Raw genomic sequence first — 18,932 nt, forward strand, 5'->3', positions numbered from 1 at the left:
TGACATTGTGTTTGTGTTTATTGTGTTTGATGTTATCTCACGTCCAGCTGACTTCTGTTGACTTCAGCAGGCATAGGCATGTTGTTGGACTGGCACATGACACTAAAGGCTTCATGAGAATCTGCTGTACCTCTCAGGTAAGGTGCAAACCTGTTGTCGACATTAATACTGTTTTACTTCATAACTACAACCGCTACGGTCTCTTGTATTCTTGTTTCAACCCAAGGTGAACGTAAACTTGAGTTTCGCGTGGTTTCCGTCAGCTCTGACCTCTCTGTCTGTCTGTTAGCAGTTAGCACACAGTTAGCTTCTACTCACAACGTTCTTGCGTCACACGTTGTGATCCCCGTAGCGAAGCAACTGTTGTCTAGGTGACACCATTCATAAATTAACTCTGGCAATTATCTGAGCTTTAACGCTTCGGTCAGACTTTATAGAGAAGTACACATAAAGGAAAAAAAACAAAAAACCATGGCTTCTTGCCTCACCCCCGACTTCCCCACCGTCATGATTGCCTTGGAGCACCTAAAAGACCTGGACAAGCAGCTGAGAGAGGAGGGAGTCACCTGTGCACCTGAAGCCAGCATCCACCTGACGGAGATAGCGGCTGCTATCACGACACTGGACGCGGAAAGGCGCACCAGTCACGAACAGCTGGAAGTGGAAACTATAGAAAACAGCAAGCTGAGACACCAAATTAACAATCTGCTGAAACGTATGAGCGAAGGCATCATGGCTGATGTGGCAGCAGTGCGGGCATCTTATGCTGAGGAGATGGATCATCTGCGCCTTGGTCTCAGCACCACGTGTCAGCTCCAGGAGGACACCTTGAAGAGGTTGCAGGGACTTTTGAGCCAAAACAAAATGCTTCAACCAGAACGAGAACAGGTGCAAGCAGAGAAAGATGTGATTGTTACCGCTCTGAATGACCATCTCACCCTGAAATATAGCTTGCAGATGCAGCTGGATCAGACACATGAAACGATAGAGGAGCTGAAATGCTCCATTGCTGCTGTCCAGCAGGAAATGGCAGCTCTCCACCAAAGCATGATACTGGAGAGGGAGGCATTACCTGAGAAAAAAGATGTGCTGTCCAGAGAGATGAAGCAGACTGGGGAGGAGATTGATCGGCAGAAGGAAGCTATCACAAGGAGGAGACAAGAGTTGGAGAAAGTTAACATGAGGAGAGAGGAAACCCGTGGCCGTCTTGGCGAGCTGAATGTTCACATGTGCAAGCTGGAGAGCAGCATGCGAAAACAAATTGCGTCTCGGTGCCGTTGCGAACAGCAGCTGGAAGCGGAAATCCAAAAGCATCAAGAAATGAGACAACAGAGGGAGACGCTGAAGAAGGAGTTGCAGGAATTAAAGGCTGCCTTCAGCTCTGCCGTCCAAAATCTCCAAGATGAAATAGCCAAAATGGATGGCAAAAAAGAAGCTGGGCTAGAATCAAGACAACTCACCCAGGAAACTTTGGCTCGGGTCCACAAGGTGTTCAAGCATCGGCAAGATGAAGAAAACATCGTGAGGGCTGAGTATCTCCATGTGTCACAGCAGCTGGAGCGGTCCAAGCTGCAGCTGGAGGAGCGCATCGCTTCCATTGTCAAACACAGCAAGAACATCAAAGAGATGGAGAAGCAGACCAAGGAGCTCCAGGAGGCAGATACAATCAACCGGCGTGTGTTCAAAAGGAACTGGGAGGAGTTGTGCCTTGATGTGGACGCAGAGAAGAAGAACATCAGTCAGTCTGAGGAGGAAAAGAGGCAACTTTGTGAGCTCTTGGAGGAGGCAGGAAAGACGCAGGAGGAGCATGTGGCCAGAATGACGTCTGATATCAGCAGCATCAGGAGCAGATATGAAGGGCTGCTTCAAGAAGAGGCTGCACTTCATCAGCAGCAGCCTGAGAGCTCGGATGCTGATATGCTGATGAGCCATGTGGCTCAATCGGAGGTTGAGTGCAGACAAATAGAGAGCACCCACAGGCAGGAGATGCAGCATTGCACGGCAGAAGCAGAGCGCATCAGCCAGATTGCCCAGGAGAAGCAGAGAGCGCTGCAAGTGAAAGAAGAGATGCTAAAGGACGTGGAAGTCAAATACAGTGAGGCGCGAAGTAGGCATGAGAGACTTTATGCGCTTAGATGTGAACTGAACAGAAAGAGGTCTGAGCTTAATCTGTCAATGCAGGGGAAGAAAGAGCAAATCAGCTCACTGCTGCAGCCCAAAGAGGACATGAAAACTGAGCTGGAAAGCCTGCAAAACTGTTACGTTGACATGCTGGGCGAGCAGGCTTTGGAGCTCAGAGCTTTAGAGGTGCGTCTCTATAACAACGGCGTGAAACTGGAGGAGGTCAGGATGGAGAACAGCCGACTAAATCTCCGTGTTAGACAGATGACTGAGGATATTAGCCGAACCAGACAGGGGAAAGACAGAAACAAGAAGGACATCAAGCAGCTCGAACACAACATAAAGGTCTTATATGAGGGTTTACAGGAAGCCTGGCGAGAGGATCTGTTGGTAACTCGGGACTGTCAGAGTAGAGACGAAACCCTTTTGGCCTTGATGAGTTCCTTGTTGAACCATCTTAAAGCCAGGAAACAGCAGCTGTCGGACGTCAGCGCACTCTTACTCCAGCAAATGCTGGATTTCAGCAAGCGACTGGGAGATAGGGCTATACTGGAATATTCAGAGTGCATGGTCACGTCTGAGTCGGCAGCTTTGTAAATGGAGATGATGTGTGCATTAAATATTCAGGGTCGTTATTAACTAGAATTAAAAGACTTGGCGCAACACAAAGATAAGTTCTGTGTTCACTGATCATCTCCACAGCATCACCGACTCGGCCAGTTTGAAGAAAATCTGAACCAGAATGAATAACCAGAAGGAAATGATTATTATTATTTATATTTTAAATGGAGATGTGGGTGTGTCATCCTGTTGCCTCCAAACATTTTAACACTTGATGTGTTTTACAGTTAAACTTAGATGTGGTCTCTAAGTGGAGACTCCTGCAAAACAAAGTATCTGATACTTTTATAGCTTTGCTTTAGACTTTTTATTTTGAAAAACCTTTTCCTCAGCATCTAAAGGAACTTAAAAACATGCAAATAAACCATTTATTGTAAGACAAAGTCTGTCCTCGTGTGCGATGTTACTGTTAAAGCGGCTCTATGATGCTATTTCTAGTTTTCTGAGCTTTCTACAGTGTTCTAGTGTTGAATACTCATCAGACATTTGAACGTCACAGTTTTTTATTACCTAAACGCATGTTTGAGTTTTCCAGTACTCAACTCGCAGACTGTATATAAAGAGATGGACGGCCTCTGTTTTCTGAAGAGCTGAATTGAAGCTCGGTGGGCGGTTCCTACCATCGCCATCTTGGCAGGGGCATGTGTCTTGTCTCGCCTAGAAAATACAAATATGGGCAAGGAGGCGGAGCTGAGAGGGGGGCTGTGAGCGTCATGGTGGATAATTGACATCGATCGAACTCCGAGCTTTCTGTAGCTAAGAGCTTACCGAGCTAACCCAGAGTTAACAGGAGCTAACCAGCTAACGGAGGTAAGCTGGTCACGTTGTTAACTGGCGAAAAACCGTGGTTGTTCTAGGTTCTTCTAACTAGAAGCGGGAGATCGGGTACCTGTAAATCAAAAGGACATGCCCATAAATATGCCAAACTTTGAGATTAAATTTTAAACAAGCGAATTAGAAAAAAATTCAGTCCCCCCACAGTTGTCATGAAGGTAAACCTGACCTATTAACCGAAAATGGATTTTGGAACCAGGCTGTAAACATGTTTATTTCTGCTGTGAAGTTGGTCTTTTTAACATGGGAGTCAATGGGGATTTGCTCTGTTTTGCAGCCAGCCCCTAGTGGATGAAGAGGGAACTGCAGCTTTATGCACTTAGGCTTCACTTTTAACTGCCGGAGGGTACGTTCATCTTTCATATACGGTCTATGACTCTACGTTTGGTTTCCATGGCGATGGAAATGATTAGTTTCAGAGACTCTTTTCCACTTCAAAATTCTAGTGACGTCCCGGGGGAGGGACTCAGTGATTGGTCATCTTCTCTAGGTTCTCTAGGCGTTCACGAGAAGAAAGCCATGCCCACCTTCACTGCTGAGTATAACGACTCCTAGCAGTTGACCAATCAGACGCAGCTCGCAGGTAGGACGTAGGGCGGAGCTTTCTCTTTTTGTTTGTTTCTGCCTGAGGCTGATCTGAGAGGATCAATACGAAATGAATGAAGGGGTTTGTGAAAAATGCTGGATCATTTCTTGCCCTTCAGGACTTGCATATTAAAATAAATTAGACTGAAATGTGTATAATAGTCACTTTAAGGTTTTGTTCCCACTTTGACTTACTTAATCTTAAACACACTTTAGTTTTCTTTCTCTCTCTTTTTAATTTGTTGTTGTGATAAATGATTTCTCTGTGAAAACTGAGCTCTCAGTTGAGCAGCTTCAGGTTTGCGTGCTCAAGGCCATTCTGTTCACCCATGACCGCACAAAGAGATGTCTGTTTTGTAGTTTGCCAACGATCCCACCATCATTGGTTAGATTACAAAGAGCGATGAAACTCTAGACGGATATCGGCGCTCAGAGAACAAACTAGACTGATGTGTTCACATCCCAAAGCAACAGCTGCACACCTCCAGTGCCAGTCTGAACTGCCTTTTTATTGATGAAACGACTAGAAAAAGTTTGCTTGCTGTCACCATCACACAGTGGAACATATAGAATAATTCATAGTCTGAATTGTGAGGTAACAATTCTTCCAAATAGTTGATTCTCAGTTGATTTTTGTTGAAACACCTGCGTCAGGGTTTTTCTTTTCTTTTTTTTTTTATCCTCTTTTTTTCCATCTTCAGGTGTCCCAGAATGGATTTTTTTGGTAACAAGAAACACTCGTATACAGGCGGCTGAAATGGGTTCCCTCCGCAGGGTGGCCGGGCTCACCCTTAGAGATAGGGTGAGGAGCTCGGTCATCCGGGAGGGGCTCAGAGTAGAGCCGCTGCTCCTCCGCATCGAGAGGAACCAGTTGAGGTGGCTCGGGCATCTGGTCAGGATGCCTCCTGGTGAGGTGTTCCAGGCACGTCCCTCTGGGAGGAGACCCCGGGGAAGACCCAGGACACGCTGGAGGGATTACATCTCTCGGCTGGCCTGGGAACGCCTCGGGATCCCCCCCGCAGAGTTGGCAAATGTGGCTGGGGAGAGGGAAGTCTGGGCTTCCCTGCTTAGGCTGCTGCCCCCGCGACCCGACCCCGGATAAGCGGCAGAAGATGGATGGATGGATGGACAAGAAACACTTGTTTCTGCATGATTCCAGCCAGCAGATGGCAGAAGCGATCAGGTTTCTGTCTGTTGTGACCTTGCCCTTTAGCTTGAGGGTCGGTCAGCTACCCACGGCTACTTCTCTCTAAACACACACATGCCTAAAGAGGCACGCCATATCTCCCTGTGCCACACCCTGGCAGGACTGAATACACCTTAATGACAGAGGGAGTCTGAGTTGGGAGGAAATCATCTGTTTATGCCAGTAAAGCAGGTAAGAGCTTAGAAAACCAAGGAGAAGACTGGTTTGGAGGTTGCAGCTGTGCTTTGTGTTGTGTTTACAGTGTGGCTGAAGGAGTTTTTTCCACTCGCAGCCGTGTGCATGCTCAGGATGGAGGATTAAATCAAAGAAGTTTCAATGCAATATGTTGCGTTTTCTGAGCTTACTAATTATTTTTGATATTTGGTTTATATAAACATTGTTATCATACACTGGCCTAAAGTGGATTGTATAACTGATTAGTTTTAATTGGATTATAATCAGGCTACAATGAATTAGATTACATCTTTAAAAGTGGATTGAGATGACTTTGTTGTGGAGTTTTACAGAAATGCTGAGCTGAAATGGAATTTTTTCTCTTTAACTGCCTACAGTCAGCATTGCTGATGTAGGATTTTGTTGCTAAAGCACAAAACACTCATGAGGGAATGTTGCTTCACAAATTCCCTGTTGTCATTATCATACCAAAGTTTTTTGGGTGAATACCTGTTTTTAACTTGTTGCAATGTTTCATCATTTTCAGGATGTAGATACGTTTTGTATTGGATTTTGGTTGGTTATTGATATTTTAGTCATAGCTGGTCTGTTATCTTGGACTTGGACGTCTTTCTTTTGAAGAACAGAGTTCAGTTTGTTTTATTTCTACTGAACTTTAGGATAATGCGTTTATTTGCATACTGTCAGAAAATCCTCTAAAGTTATGTCTTTTTGTTCATTACTGCTTCACATTGATCTAAAATTAAACACACCTAACACAGTTTTATTGAACTAGTTCTAAACTTAGGGTGAAACTTGAGTTTGACTCTGTGTATAAAGAAACAGGGTTGTGCTGTTCCAGGGATCGGTGTTCGCTTGCTATTAATAAAACCTTGTGCACAGTTTTACCAGTATTGTTTCCTCTGAATATTTGTCATTTCTAAAGTCAAGCAAAGGGAATTTTTTCTTGGTCCAAGAATTGATGTGGAATCAGAGCTAACTGGCATCTATCTATCTTATCTATCTTATCTATCTATCTAGTACTCAAGGAGGCATAAAGTTGAGAAAAAGAGGTTTCTGTGTGCACAAACTCTGAATCAGCTTATTATCAGCAGGGTGTGTCCTGCAGTACTTGTGGTAAAAACTGAAAGTTGCTCTGTGGCTGCAATGTTGTGTTTTGTGTTGTTTTATAGTTGCTCATAATAGTTTATTTGCCTGAATGGATGCAATGCATGTGGAACAGGAGGCGTTGCTGATAAACCCAACTCACTACAGTTGTTTTCAGCTTCGTGCTGAATTTAAGCTCCTCGGTTTTCTCTGTTCCAGCAAAGTCTTCCTTCCAGTGGTTTTACATTGTAAGTCTGTGAGTGTCATTAAGGTTAGTTGTGATCTCAGAGTCTCTTGCTGTCTGGAACGACCACAGAAACACTTCTAAGTATTTCAGAAAGCATTTCTGAGCATGGCTGTCCTGAAAGCAGGGTTTTGACATAAAACAGTGAATCATGTTGTTGATGAAATGCCAGCTGAGTTTTGTGTCCACATTTCAACGCTTTAAGGACTGTGTAAATGTAATTATTTACACTTTGGTTTCCATGTATGGTTGAGGGTGAATATGGAGAACAATTTTCTCTTTTTATTATTTTTACAGACTATTTAAGTTCTTTATGTGGAGTTTGTTTACATTCACTTAATGGATCTTTACACGTCTGCAGGGATGATTCAAGCAGCAACATGATAGTTTTTGTTTAAAGTATCAAGATATTGACCGTAATATCAATAAGCCAAACAATTTTAACTTTCAATTGAAAGCCCTTTGTTTTGTTTTATTTTTTGTGAGGCAACAGATGATGTTATCTATCTATCTATCTATCTATCTATCTATCTATCTATCTATCTATCTATCTATCTATCTATCTGTCTATCTGTCTATCTGTCTGTCTGTCTGTCTGTCTGTCTGTCTGTCTGTCTCTGTCTGTCTGTACATCTATACATATCTAATCTATACATATCTACTCTACACATATCTAATCTATATATATCTCTATATACATATACATATCTCGATATACATATCTATCTCTCTACTGTACTTGACCATTATTAATGAACTTTTAAGCCAACCTAACCCAAGGACACTGAAGTAGCAAACAAAGCTCAAGAAAGTGAGTGCAGATCTTGCATTTGTCCATCTCTCCTGAGACAGAGTGAAAGATGACATCCTGTCTTTGTCACCTTATGTTTGAAATCCCTTGGTATGTAAGGAATGCTGATGTGTGTTACATCACACACACACATCAGCATTCTTTACAAGGCCACACCATCTCAATGTGCAACATATTAATCATGACTGTTTTTATTAGTGTAGAATAAGTAGAAAATGTAAAAAAATACAATCTGAATGTAAACATTTTTAGGTTCATTTTAAAAAGTAATACTTTAAATTGTTTGTTTTGGGGGAGTGTTTTCTTTTCCCTTTGAGAACATCGTAGAGCCAGTTGAGTTGGTTCACAGGTCCTCCGCTGGTCCCACAGGATGTCTTTTACTATGAAATGGCAAAGTTATACCCAAAGACAGTCCATATGTACGCGTGGCGGCTGTAGCTCAGGAGGAACAGCAGTCGTCCTTCAACTGGAAAGTTGTGAGGTCGATTCTGACTAAAAAATGCTGAAGTGTCCTAGGGCAAGACACTGAACCCCAAGCTGCCCCCCAATGTGCCTATCAGGGTATGAGTGTGTTGAATGAATGTGTGTGTGAATGGGTGAATGTGACAAGTAGTGTAAAGCGCTTTGAGTGGTCTGCATGACTAGAAAAACACTATAGAAGTACAAGTCCATTTACCAAGTCCATATGAACTCTGGCCATGCAGTTAGTGGGCCTTTAGTATGTTTTGCAGCCATCATAGTTTAGGTGTTTGTTGCTCAGTTGCTTGTGGATTAGGCTACTAGATCTTTTACATATCTCACTCTGGAAATAAAAGGTCTTTTAAATAACAGATTTTTAAGCATACATAACAAAACATATAATATAATATAATATAATATAATATAATATAATATAATATAATATAATATAATATAATATAATATAATATAATATAATACATCAAATTTCATGACGTGTTAAAATTTATCTACTTTAAATTTGGTAAACACAAAAAATTATGCAGTTACCTCATGTTTTTGTCCTGGTAAGAGAATCCAAGAATTTTCAACAACAATAATTCTTAGCAATTTGCCAAAGTGCTTCAATAAAGCTTTTTTTCATTTTCATCTTAATCAGTGTCTTAATAACTTATTATGTGTTTCATATTGTCTTGGTCTGATGATGTCGGAATGTGAACGGTACGATGAAACAGACTGTATTAACACAAGTTTTTATTAAACCTGAATATTTAGTGGCAGATTCGTGGTTCAGACGATTTTTTTGTGTGTTTTTATTGCAGTTAATCGGCTTGTCAGAGAACAGCATGTTAATTTACGTCAACAGCGAACATTTTTACGTGTGCATTCAAGTCCAGTCAGGCTCACCTGTAAAGGGTATAATGAAGTGGAGGTACATTCTGACCTCACAAGCTGAGTATTCCTAACTTTTTGTGTCTCGTCTTTATTTATTTATTTGGTTCTGACTCATAATTAGCTGGTTTCATCTGTAAACCCTAAACTACAGGTGTCATAACCTCTCCAACCGCGGCACAGGCTTACAGCTTCACCAGAAAGGTGTTAACATGCAGGTAGTTGACCAACATGTTTACAATATTTACTTTCATAGTGAACTATGTTGGCCTTCTTATGTAAAGCTTATATAGTATTATTGCTGTAGAGAATGTAAGTAAGCACACATTTAAATTATATTTGCTGAGTAAACTAAAGTAGTAGATATATAAAAGATGACTCCTCATCATGGTCAGAACGGAGAGAATAAGTGATGGGGCTAAATACAGGAGAGCTGATGACAAAGACCCTCAGCATACAGATTAACAGTGAAAATATTATTATATTAAGAACATAAATAAATCAAATAAAAAGACACAGTGAAAATATTATTATATTAAGAAAATAAATAAATAAAATAAAAAGACAGTGAAAATATTATTACATTAAGAAAATAAATAAATAAAATAAAAAGACACAGTGAAAATATTATTACATTAAGAAAATAAATAAATAAAATAAAAAGACACAGTGAAAATATTATTACATTTAGAAAGACCCTGACCTCAGTCCGAACGGGAATCTGCAGCATTATTATTAAATGTTGCCGAACCCTGAATAGACGGATGATTCTTGGTTTAAAGACCAGGTAAAAAGTTTGCAGAACCTGAACGGGCTAAAAACATATCAATTCACAATTTTGAAGCGTTGAAAGGATCGAAACATGATTAACTTTTTTGGTTTTGTATTGTTTTTATCATTATTTCTTGTTTGCACTTTAAAATACTAAAATGTCTTCATATTTTTAATGTTACATAATTGAATTACATAACAATTACCCCCCTCCAAACATCCTTCACAAATATCCATTTAATTCCAGGTCATATACAACAACAAGGAACAGTTGCTGAAGGCAGTGAGTACTTTTTAAAACTCTTGTTTATATCCGTGAGTTTGACTAAAGTATAAGAACTAAAGTCACCTGAATGCGTGGAAAAGTACAGAATGCAGAATGGAAAACAACGCTTGGGTAAAAGGAGCTCTGAGGAAGTCACCGCATTGTGTTTACGTATCTGAGCACGTCTGCGCAGTGGTGGCTGATTCATGGGAAGCCACTGACACACCAAACCAGCCCAGCAGCACATGGCCGGCAGTGCTCCATATGCCTTTTGGACATTTTTGCTTCCTAATCTCGCCCTGCCTCTTCCTGAGACTTTAAAAGCAGCAGTAGGTGGTCTGACAGACAACACATCTGCGTCTTTTCCTGAACACAAGCAGAAACACTGTCTGCAAAGCCAGGCTGACAGCCAACGTATCTGCAAGAGGGATTATTTGTAGCAGTAAAAAGAGCCATAAAGGACGTTTTTACAGAGGAAGCGTAGGTGAGGAGAGTGATGCACACTTTGGGTAAGAGGCAAATATTCTGCTGCTTCTTGTGGCTTTTACCTCGTATCAGAAAATGACTCTGTTGCAGTTTTGCATATCTAATGTGTGTGCATTTAATTACCCGAGCACAACCCAGCTGGATCTGGCTTGCATGCTGATAAAACTGGACCGTATTGATATAACACAAACGGGTTGGTCTGACTGCCTTTCTGTTTTATTTGTAGAAAAATTCAGAGGTTGGATGAGACCTTTTATATTCAGCCATCACTTATCGTCTCAGTCTGGGGAAGCAGAGAAACCAGGATTTGTTTGACAGGGCAAAGATTATATTAAGTTTTGTGCATATCAGTCTTCTCCAGAGAGCGATTCGCTGGAGCAAAACCACTGGAGAGGCTGTTATATAATATTAGAACTTATGCTGAGCATTTTGAGGATAATATTGTTATTAGTATTAATATTTGTGATTATTATTTCCTTAACTTGTATGTATATGTATACACGTGTGTGTATGTACATGTGTATGTATAGGTATGTATGTTTATTTTCTTTTCTTATTTTCTTTCATTGTTCAAAATAAATAAACTAAACCAAGCTAGAAATATAGTTATCTTCATAAAAGATTAATACTTTTTTTTTTTTTGTCAAGTTAATTTGTCAAATGTTTTGACCTGCTGCAGTTCAGAATCATCACAGGTTAGTACTCAAGGGGGCATAAAGTTGAGAAAAAGAGGTTTCTGTGTGCACAAACTCTGAATCAGCTTATTATCAGCAGGGTGTGTCCTGCAGTACTTGTGGTAAAAACTGAAAGTTGCTCTGTGGCTGCAATGTTGTGTTTTGTGTTGTTTTATAGTTGCTCATAATAGGTTATTTGCCTGAATGGATGCAATGCATGTGGAACAGGAGGCGTTGCTGATAAACCCAACTCACTACAGTTGTTTTCAGCTTCGTGCTGAATTTAAGCTCCTCGGTTTTCTCTGTTCCAGCAAAGTCTTCCTTCCAGTGGTTTTACATTGTAAGTCTGTGAGTGTCATTAAGGTTAGTTGTGATCTCAGAGTCTCTTGCTGTCTGGAACGACCACAGAAACACTTCTAAGTATTTCAGAAAGCATTTCTGAGCATGGCTGTCCTGAAAGCAGGGTTTTGACATAAAACAGTGAATCATGTTGTTGATGAAATGCCAGCTGAGTTTTGTGTCCACATTTCAACGCTTTAAGGACTGTGTAAATGTAATTATTTACACTTTGGTTTCCATGTATGGTTGAGGGTGAATATGGAGAACAATTTTCTCTTTTTATTATTTTTACAGACTATTTAAGTTCTTTATGTGGAGTTTGTTTACATTCACTTAATGGATCTTTACACGTCTGCAGGGATGATTCAAGCGGCAACATGATAGTTTTTGTTTAAAGTATCAAGATATTGACCGTAATATCAATAAGCCAAACAATTTTAACTTTCAATTGAAAGCCCTTTGTTTTGTTTTATTTTTTGTGAGGCAACAGATGATGTTGAAGCGAGACATGAGGCACATTGTGCTGCACTCGTGTTCACAGTGACCACCAGCTGCAGACATGCAGTCACTGCAGGACACGAGTCAGAGCACGTGTCTGACTCGTGCTTCAGGCAAAAAAAAAACACAAAAGACAAAGAGGGACAGCGATTTGACAGCTGTGATGGTTTAATGCCGCCTGGATCCGGAGGTCAGCAAATACAGACAGTAATCTGAAAAAAAAAAAAAAACACCAGTGTGTCATTTTAAAACCAACTTTATTAATAAAGCACTTTGTAACAATGACAACTGAAACAAAATGTTGAATATTATAATGAAGTAAAAATATAAAACAAAAACCATGAAAAATAAAATACAGCAAACACAAAATAAACGCATAAAATGAATAAATCAGTGTCTACTCGGTCATGAATAAAGATGGTTGTCTCAGTCCTCCCTTTTTATTTTATCTCCTCTGTTTTTCCTTCTCATCAGTCTATCCGATGGGTGGGGGGGCCACCAGGCTGTACGGCACCCTGACCCAGACCCTTGGCAGCAGCAGCTCTCCGCTCTCCCTCCCTCCATCCTACCTGGACCCCCACCAAGCTGCAGTCTCAAACCTGGATCCAGACTTTTGTCAGGTGGGTCTTGTTTCTTCTGCGTAAACGTTTGGCAGGTTTTTAGTTTTGTTTTATTTATTTTTTCTGACACGACGTTCTCCACATATCAGCAGCGGAAGGGCTCCTCGGTATGTCCTCCTGATTCAGGGGAGCTGCTTCGACAGTGTGAGGAGGCCCTCCGGGACCAACCGCCTCGCCTCCACAGGAAGTTCGTTCTCCTCAGTGATGGCGACAGCAGCCCCCACAGCCCCATCAGGGTGATGCAGTGGAACATATTAGCCCAAGGTAAATAAAAGTCTTTTTCTTTTGGCTACCTGTCTGGCACCAAATCTGGAAGGATCCGAACTCCACCTACAACGTTCATTCATTATCCTAATCCTAACAGCTTAGTCCGATGAAGGGTCGCGGGGAAGCTGGAGCCTATCCCAGCATGCATTGGGCGAAAGGACACCCTGGACAGGTCGCCAGTCCATCGCAGGACCACACAGAACAGCTCTTTTAATACAGCAGGTTAAGTGAGTTTTAGTGACGCTATGAGTTGTTGCCAGTCGTCATTCCTTTTCCTTTAAACTCGTCTTGTGTCGACATGACTCTCAAATGAAACGGCTTGTTTCTACCAGCATGTCAAGTCTGGCAACATCTCCGACATCTTGACAGTTGGCTGTGATATTCATAGACAGGCGTGTAGACTCTCATTACTCTGATGAGACCAGATCGACTGATGGTTTTTCTCTGAGTATCTGGGAAACTGAGAAGAGTTTGATCTGCCCGTCGGCTGAGTCATTCCTTTCAGCTGAAACATTTACAGAGGAAGTTACAAAAACTCAGCGATGTCCTGTCAGTGTCTGTGCTTGAACAAGTGCAGCCTGAGTTTGCTTCACTTTGTAGTTTTCTGAATTTCAGGGATTTAAGTTCAAATTCTAGTCAAAAGGAAATTGTGTCAAGTTTTTAAAACTTCTGAGTCTGAACTGAAATGGCACCCCCCTGAGGTCAAACACGGTCCTGCAGGGAGATTATCATGTAGCTCAGGGGTGGACAAGTCTGGTCCTCGAGAGACTCATTCCTGCACATGTTGGGGTAACAAGCAGAGTTAGATATGAAGCTCTCCACGAGTCTGATAGTTACGTGTCAGGTGTGTTGGAGCAGGGAAACTTCCAACACTTGCAGGTAGGGCTGCACATTAAATCGGATTTTGATCATGAAAACGATTTTGGTGGCCACAATTAAATAAACCTGATCATCAACGGTATTTACAATCAAAACCCGAGCTCTGCTGCATGCGTTTTGGTTCACACAATTCTCAACCAGTTCTCTGCCAACCACCAGGAGACAAACGCGTGGTTAAGGGTTCATTAAGCTGCGAGGACACTTTTTACCAGCAGCCAGTTAAGTATCGTTGGATTGGTTGGACATTTGAGGTCCGCATTTTCCTTGTTGCAGGTAAAAAGGATTGTTTTGATGAAACAGCTGATCAAGGTGGTAAAAAATACAAACATTTTGACAACATGTGGCATTAAAATAAACAAAAAATACACAAACCCAGCCGCGTGCACAACCCGCCCTGCTGCAGACGAAGTTGCTCATTAAATATGAAATAAGCAGCTTCATATAAGCATCTACATCTATACATATATAGATAGATAGATAGATATTTATATATATTTATATTTATATATATATATATATATATATATATATATATATATATATATATATATATATATATATATATACATATATATACACACACACATATATATATATATATATATATATATATATATATATATATATATATATATATATATATATATATATATATATGTGTGTGTATATATATGTATATATATGTGTATATATATGTATATGTTTTTTTTTTTTATTATTATTATTTATTTATTTATTTTTTTAACAACTGGTGCATAAAAAGATACATGTTCTTCCAGACACAATGAATGATCATGATTAATAATCGTGATTACAATATCTTTCAAAATAATCTTGATTATTTTGGTCATAATCGTGCAGCCCTACTTGCAGGACTGCGGCTCTTGAGGACCATACTTGGCCACCCTTGTTGTAGCTCATTTTGTTCATCTTATTTAAGGTGCACTGCATGTGAATTTGGGGTCTTTGTTTTTTCTTTCCCCTCCTCAGCACTGGGCGAAGGGGTTGACAACTTTGTCCAGTGTCCCCAGGAGGCCCTCAGTTGGTCCCGAAGAAAGTTCCTCATCTTAGAGGAGATCCTCACCTACCGCCCTCACATCCTCTGCCTGCAGGAAGTTGATCACTACCATGACACCTTCCAGCCAGTTCTAGCAGGCCTGGGCTACAACAGTCACTTCTGCCCGAAGCCCTGGTCTCCGTGCCTGAATGTGGAAGGCAACAACGGCCCCGACGGCTGTGCACTTTTCTTTGACCAGTCACGATTCGAGCTCCTGGACAGCGTGAACGTACAACTCTCTGCCATGATGATTCCCACTAACCAAGTGGGTAAAATTTCACTTCATCGCAAAGAAAGAAAGAGAAGCATCTGTGACTAAGCGCTTTTTTTTTTTTTTTCCACACAGGTTGCCGTAGTGACGACTCTGCGTTGTCGCAGCACCGGAAGATGTGTGTGTGTGGCTGTGACCCACCTGAAAGCCAGGTCTGGCTGGGAGTGGCTTCGTAGCGCTCAGGGATCAGACCTTCTGTGGCATCTTCAAAATTTGGTCCAAAAACTCGCCGACAGGTCTGCAGGAAATGCCGGCGGCGACATACCTCTGCTCATTTGTGGAGATTTCAACGCGGTCCCAACTGAGGAAGTGTACCGACGGTTTGCGGCTTCTCCTCTTGGCTTGGACTCTGCCTGTAAGAAACTCAGCCAAGATGGTTCGACAGAGCCTGAATACACGACATGGAAGATCCGGGCCACCGGGGAATGCTGCTCCACGCTGGACTACGTCTGGTACACAAAGAGCACACTGAAGGTGGATGCTGTTTTGGACATGCCCACTGAGGAGCAGATTGGACCCAACAGGCTTCCATCTTTTATTTATCCCTCTGATCATCTCTCGCTGGTTTGTGACTTCAGCTTTCAGGAGAAAGAATGAGACTGAAGCATGTGCATATGATGCTGTGGAGTTAAAGGTTTGCTCCTGGTCTGCGTGACTCCAGAAGGGAAGCAGCATGCAGTTGAAGGGGAGAAAAGACGAGTTGTCATGAAAACGGAGCGTGGAGTTTTGCAAATCTAATCAAAGTCTGCTGGAGTTGTAGAGATGCACACAGTGATGGTCTGCCTCCCTGAACTAACTCGTACCTTCACCTGTACTCACTCAGTACATGAATAATTCTATTTTTACTAAGTAACCCTAAAATCAGACTGCAGCACAAGTTGTACTTCAAACTGCTGAAGACTGAAATTAAAGTGTTTTTGCTCAAAACCTGGTTAAAATAAAAAAAAAATTGCTTTAATTTTCTATTTATTTGACCACAAGGGGATTAAAAATAAAACTAAAACTGCATACTTTGCAGGATGTGCAAAGAACCCGCTGATTTCTGAGTATTTCTGCGTAAATATTGCATTTTAGTGCAGTTTCACGCAGGCGGACGCTGTGAACTTCAGGGTTAGGTAGTTGGCATGTCCCATAATTTGCAGATAGGTGCCTGCCTAATTACGAATCCCGCCAGATTTAATGGCAGCCCCCAGACTTCCAATTAATAGCAACCAGTAACGTACAGTTGACGTTTTTCCACAAATTAAGTTTTTCTAACAGGTTCATCCTGCCAGTGAGCGTGTCACCCTCAGAGCGAAGCATCAGTAATTCCTCTGAACAGCCGCATAGTGCAGTAAATGTGAAAAGGAAGCTGGTGATCTGACATGCATATAGACATAGACAGTTTTATATTATTTATAAAATTATGTCTATGGTTGCAGCACTGTGGCTTTAACCATAAAATAAACTGTGTGCAAGTGAATTGTGCCGCTTCTACCTGGCGAGGAGGAGGTGGTGTTCATGCAAAACCAACACTTTCAAACTAATTAGTACTACAGGCTGTAGGAAACTAATTTTAAAGATTATATGAAAAAAAATAAAGATAGTGAAAAATATTTTAGTATTTCTTGCTGCCTAGCCTGCCTGCACACATCGTACACCATTTTATTAAGCAACTGAATCGCAACGACCTGCACAAGCTGGAGAACAAAAACAACTTTCACATCTTTGTCAGTAAAATCTACTTTAATACACTTTGAAACAAGAGTACAACAAAATAGAATATACTTCAAATGTTGAATATACAAACAGTTCAGTCTGAACAGACAATCTTTTCAGAAAAAAAAACAATGAAATGTAGGGGCAGGGCCAACATGGCAGACTAACTCTGACAAACTGACCCTCTGTTTTAAGCGCAGAGTAAAGTGACCAGGGATCCACAGTGGTTACAATATCCTGCAGCCGTTTTGCATAAACATGTGATTTTTTTCAATGCTTCTTGCAAAGATTAAAATAATGCAAATCAATTCATTGTTGAACTCTTGACTTAAAATACGTTTCTTGTTTCTGATGTCATCCCATCACCCGACATGGCAACATGCAATGGCTGCAGCCGGACTAAACACGGCAACCGTCTGCCGGCCCCCCCAACCTAAAAACAAACTTGCATTTAAGCCTGGAGATTTTCTGAAAACTTTGGAGACAGCCTGCAAGCAGTCTGGCCGATCAGAGTGAGCCTACATGAGCCTCAACAGCCCGACAGATGCAGAGAAACCAATAATACTGCGCCTGGTACGAAGTATCAAAACACAAAGTTCAGCTTACAGTTTTAACAAAAGAAAAAAAATAATCTAAGGCTGCTCTGTTAACGTTAGCTCCGTAAACTGGATAGTAAAGATATATTTACACTTATGTGACAATTTAATGTCCGATACCATTCCTCATGATAGCTTCTCACCGCTCTACTTACTCTCTCTCCTTTCATAGCATCACCAACGTTCATTCTGCACAGTGATACAAGTTCTTCAAAAAAAATGCTGGTTTTAACATTTGTAGAAATAAAGGCTCTCTAAAGGAGCTGCTGTACACCTCAGGGTGTACTATAGTTTAAAATTTGGTTGTTTTTTTTCTTCTTTGTCGTTGCCTTGTATATTTGTAGTGTCGTAGTAGCCCCGCCCCCTTCAATCCCCAGTCTGTCAGTGCCAGCGATCCAATTACAAGGCGTAAACTGTAGTGATCAAGGTTGGTCCCTTTGCATTTCCTTACAAATCCCTTTAAAGTCTTTTTCTTCCTATGCTGCATGCCTCCATGCATCACAGCACCGTGGCTCTGAGGGAGGCTGGCTTTGTTCAGTTAAGTTCGTAACAAATATGTAATGATACGTTTAGGACTAAAAGCAGACGTTTGGGAGTCTCAAGTCTCAGACTGCTGGTGGTTATTACAGGTAAAGACGAACTGGGAAAAGTAAAACTAAAGTTCTGTGGAAGACAAAGATGCTTTAACACTCAGGCTCTTCTGTCTTTATCATCACGTTTGGATTTTCCAGTTTGGCGACAACGTCAGTGTCCACAGCTTCTGATTTGACGTTCTGAACAGTCATCGGCATCTGCACGGCCTGAACCTGGACACCCGCAGCCTTCAGCTTTTCTACTGTAACTCCTCCAGCTCCTCCTATCACCAGCTCCGAGCCGTTGATGACGCCGCTGATGATGTGAGGCTGCGTCACCACAGTCTGATTGGCTGCTGACACGGTTACTACGCCCGCAGCGCTGGTAACGCTTCCCGGCTGTGACACAACCAGAGTCTGTTGTTGCGTCTGCGTGGGCACGGTGAGTCTCATCACTTGTGCTCCCGGGGCAACGCTGACGGGGGCCAGCGCCCGGACTGTCAGGGGGCTCCCGAGGAGACTGATGCCTGTTGGAGAGGCGGCAACGTTGGACTTGCTTGTGCCTGTGGAGGTCTGGAGCTGACACTGAGCCAGCTGGTGGGCTGGGATTGTGATGATCTTAGCCAGCTGGACGGTGATCTTGTCTCCATTCTCCGCGGTCGCTGGGACCATGGTGGGAATGGTCTGGATCACAACCTAACAGAGGAGAGAAGACGTAACTGTTTCATACCCCACAAAGCAGGACCAGATGCGTGACGGTAAAGACGACATGGACAACATATTTTTCTATCATTCCAAATTTTTCAGCGTTTAACAAGTTATGCTGAACAAAAAAGAATTAAACATATTAAAATCATGCTGAGATAGGCCGAAGAAACCTGTCGCTAAGAAACGTAAACTGGGATG

General features: G+C 41.7%; 3 protein-coding genes across 12 annotated transcripts in view; 2 read left to right on the forward strand and 1 right to left on the reverse strand.

Moving 5' to 3' along the window:
* On the forward strand, positions 1 to 18,064 carry noctb (nocturnin b). Of its 2 annotated transcripts, none has more exons than XM_079265072.1 (5): positions 1 to 137; positions 12,541 to 12,686; positions 12,776 to 12,950; positions 14,823 to 15,154; positions 15,236 to 18,064. In XM_079265072.1, the coding sequence occupies exons 2-5, from the start codon at positions 12,549 to 12,551 to the stop codon at positions 15,755 to 15,757; spliced, it is 1,167 nt and encodes a 388-aa protein (XP_079121198.1). In that variant the 5' UTR covers positions 1 to 137; positions 12,541 to 12,548; the 3' UTR covers positions 15,758 to 18,064. The 2 variants fall into 2 exon arrangements, with proteins under 2 accessions (XP_079121198.1, XP_079121197.1); XM_079265071.1 differs by lacking the exon at positions 1 to 137 and adding an exon at positions 5,400 to 5,539 and having other exon boundaries at positions 15,236 to 18,061.
* On the forward strand, positions 472 to 2,718 carry ccdc175 (coiled-coil domain containing 175; the record flags this gene model as incomplete). Its single annotated transcript, XM_079265115.1, has 1 exon — positions 472 to 2,718. The coding sequence occupies one exon, from the start codon at positions 472 to 474 to the stop codon at positions 2,716 to 2,718; it is 2,247 nt and encodes a 748-aa protein (XP_079121241.1).
* elf2b (E74-like factor 2b (ets domain transcription factor)) overlaps positions 16,867 to 18,932 on the reverse strand; it is an 18,877-nt gene continuing 16,811 nt past the window's right edge. For all 9 annotated transcript variants that reach the window (XM_079265065.1, XM_079265067.1, XM_079265066.1 and 6 more), the window contains one exon: positions 16,867 to 18,722. In XM_079265065.1, coding sequence (XP_079121191.1) covers positions 18,138 to 18,722 — 585 coding nt within the window. In that variant the 3' untranslated portion in view covers positions 16,867 to 18,137. The remainder of the gene's footprint in view (positions 18,723 to 18,932) is intronic.

The sequence above is a fragment of the Telmatherina bonti genome (genome assembly GCF_933228915.1).
Source record: "Telmatherina bonti genome assembly, chromosome: 3".
NCBI lineage: Eukaryota > Metazoa > Chordata > Actinopteri > Atheriniformes > Telmatherinidae > Telmatherina > Telmatherina bonti.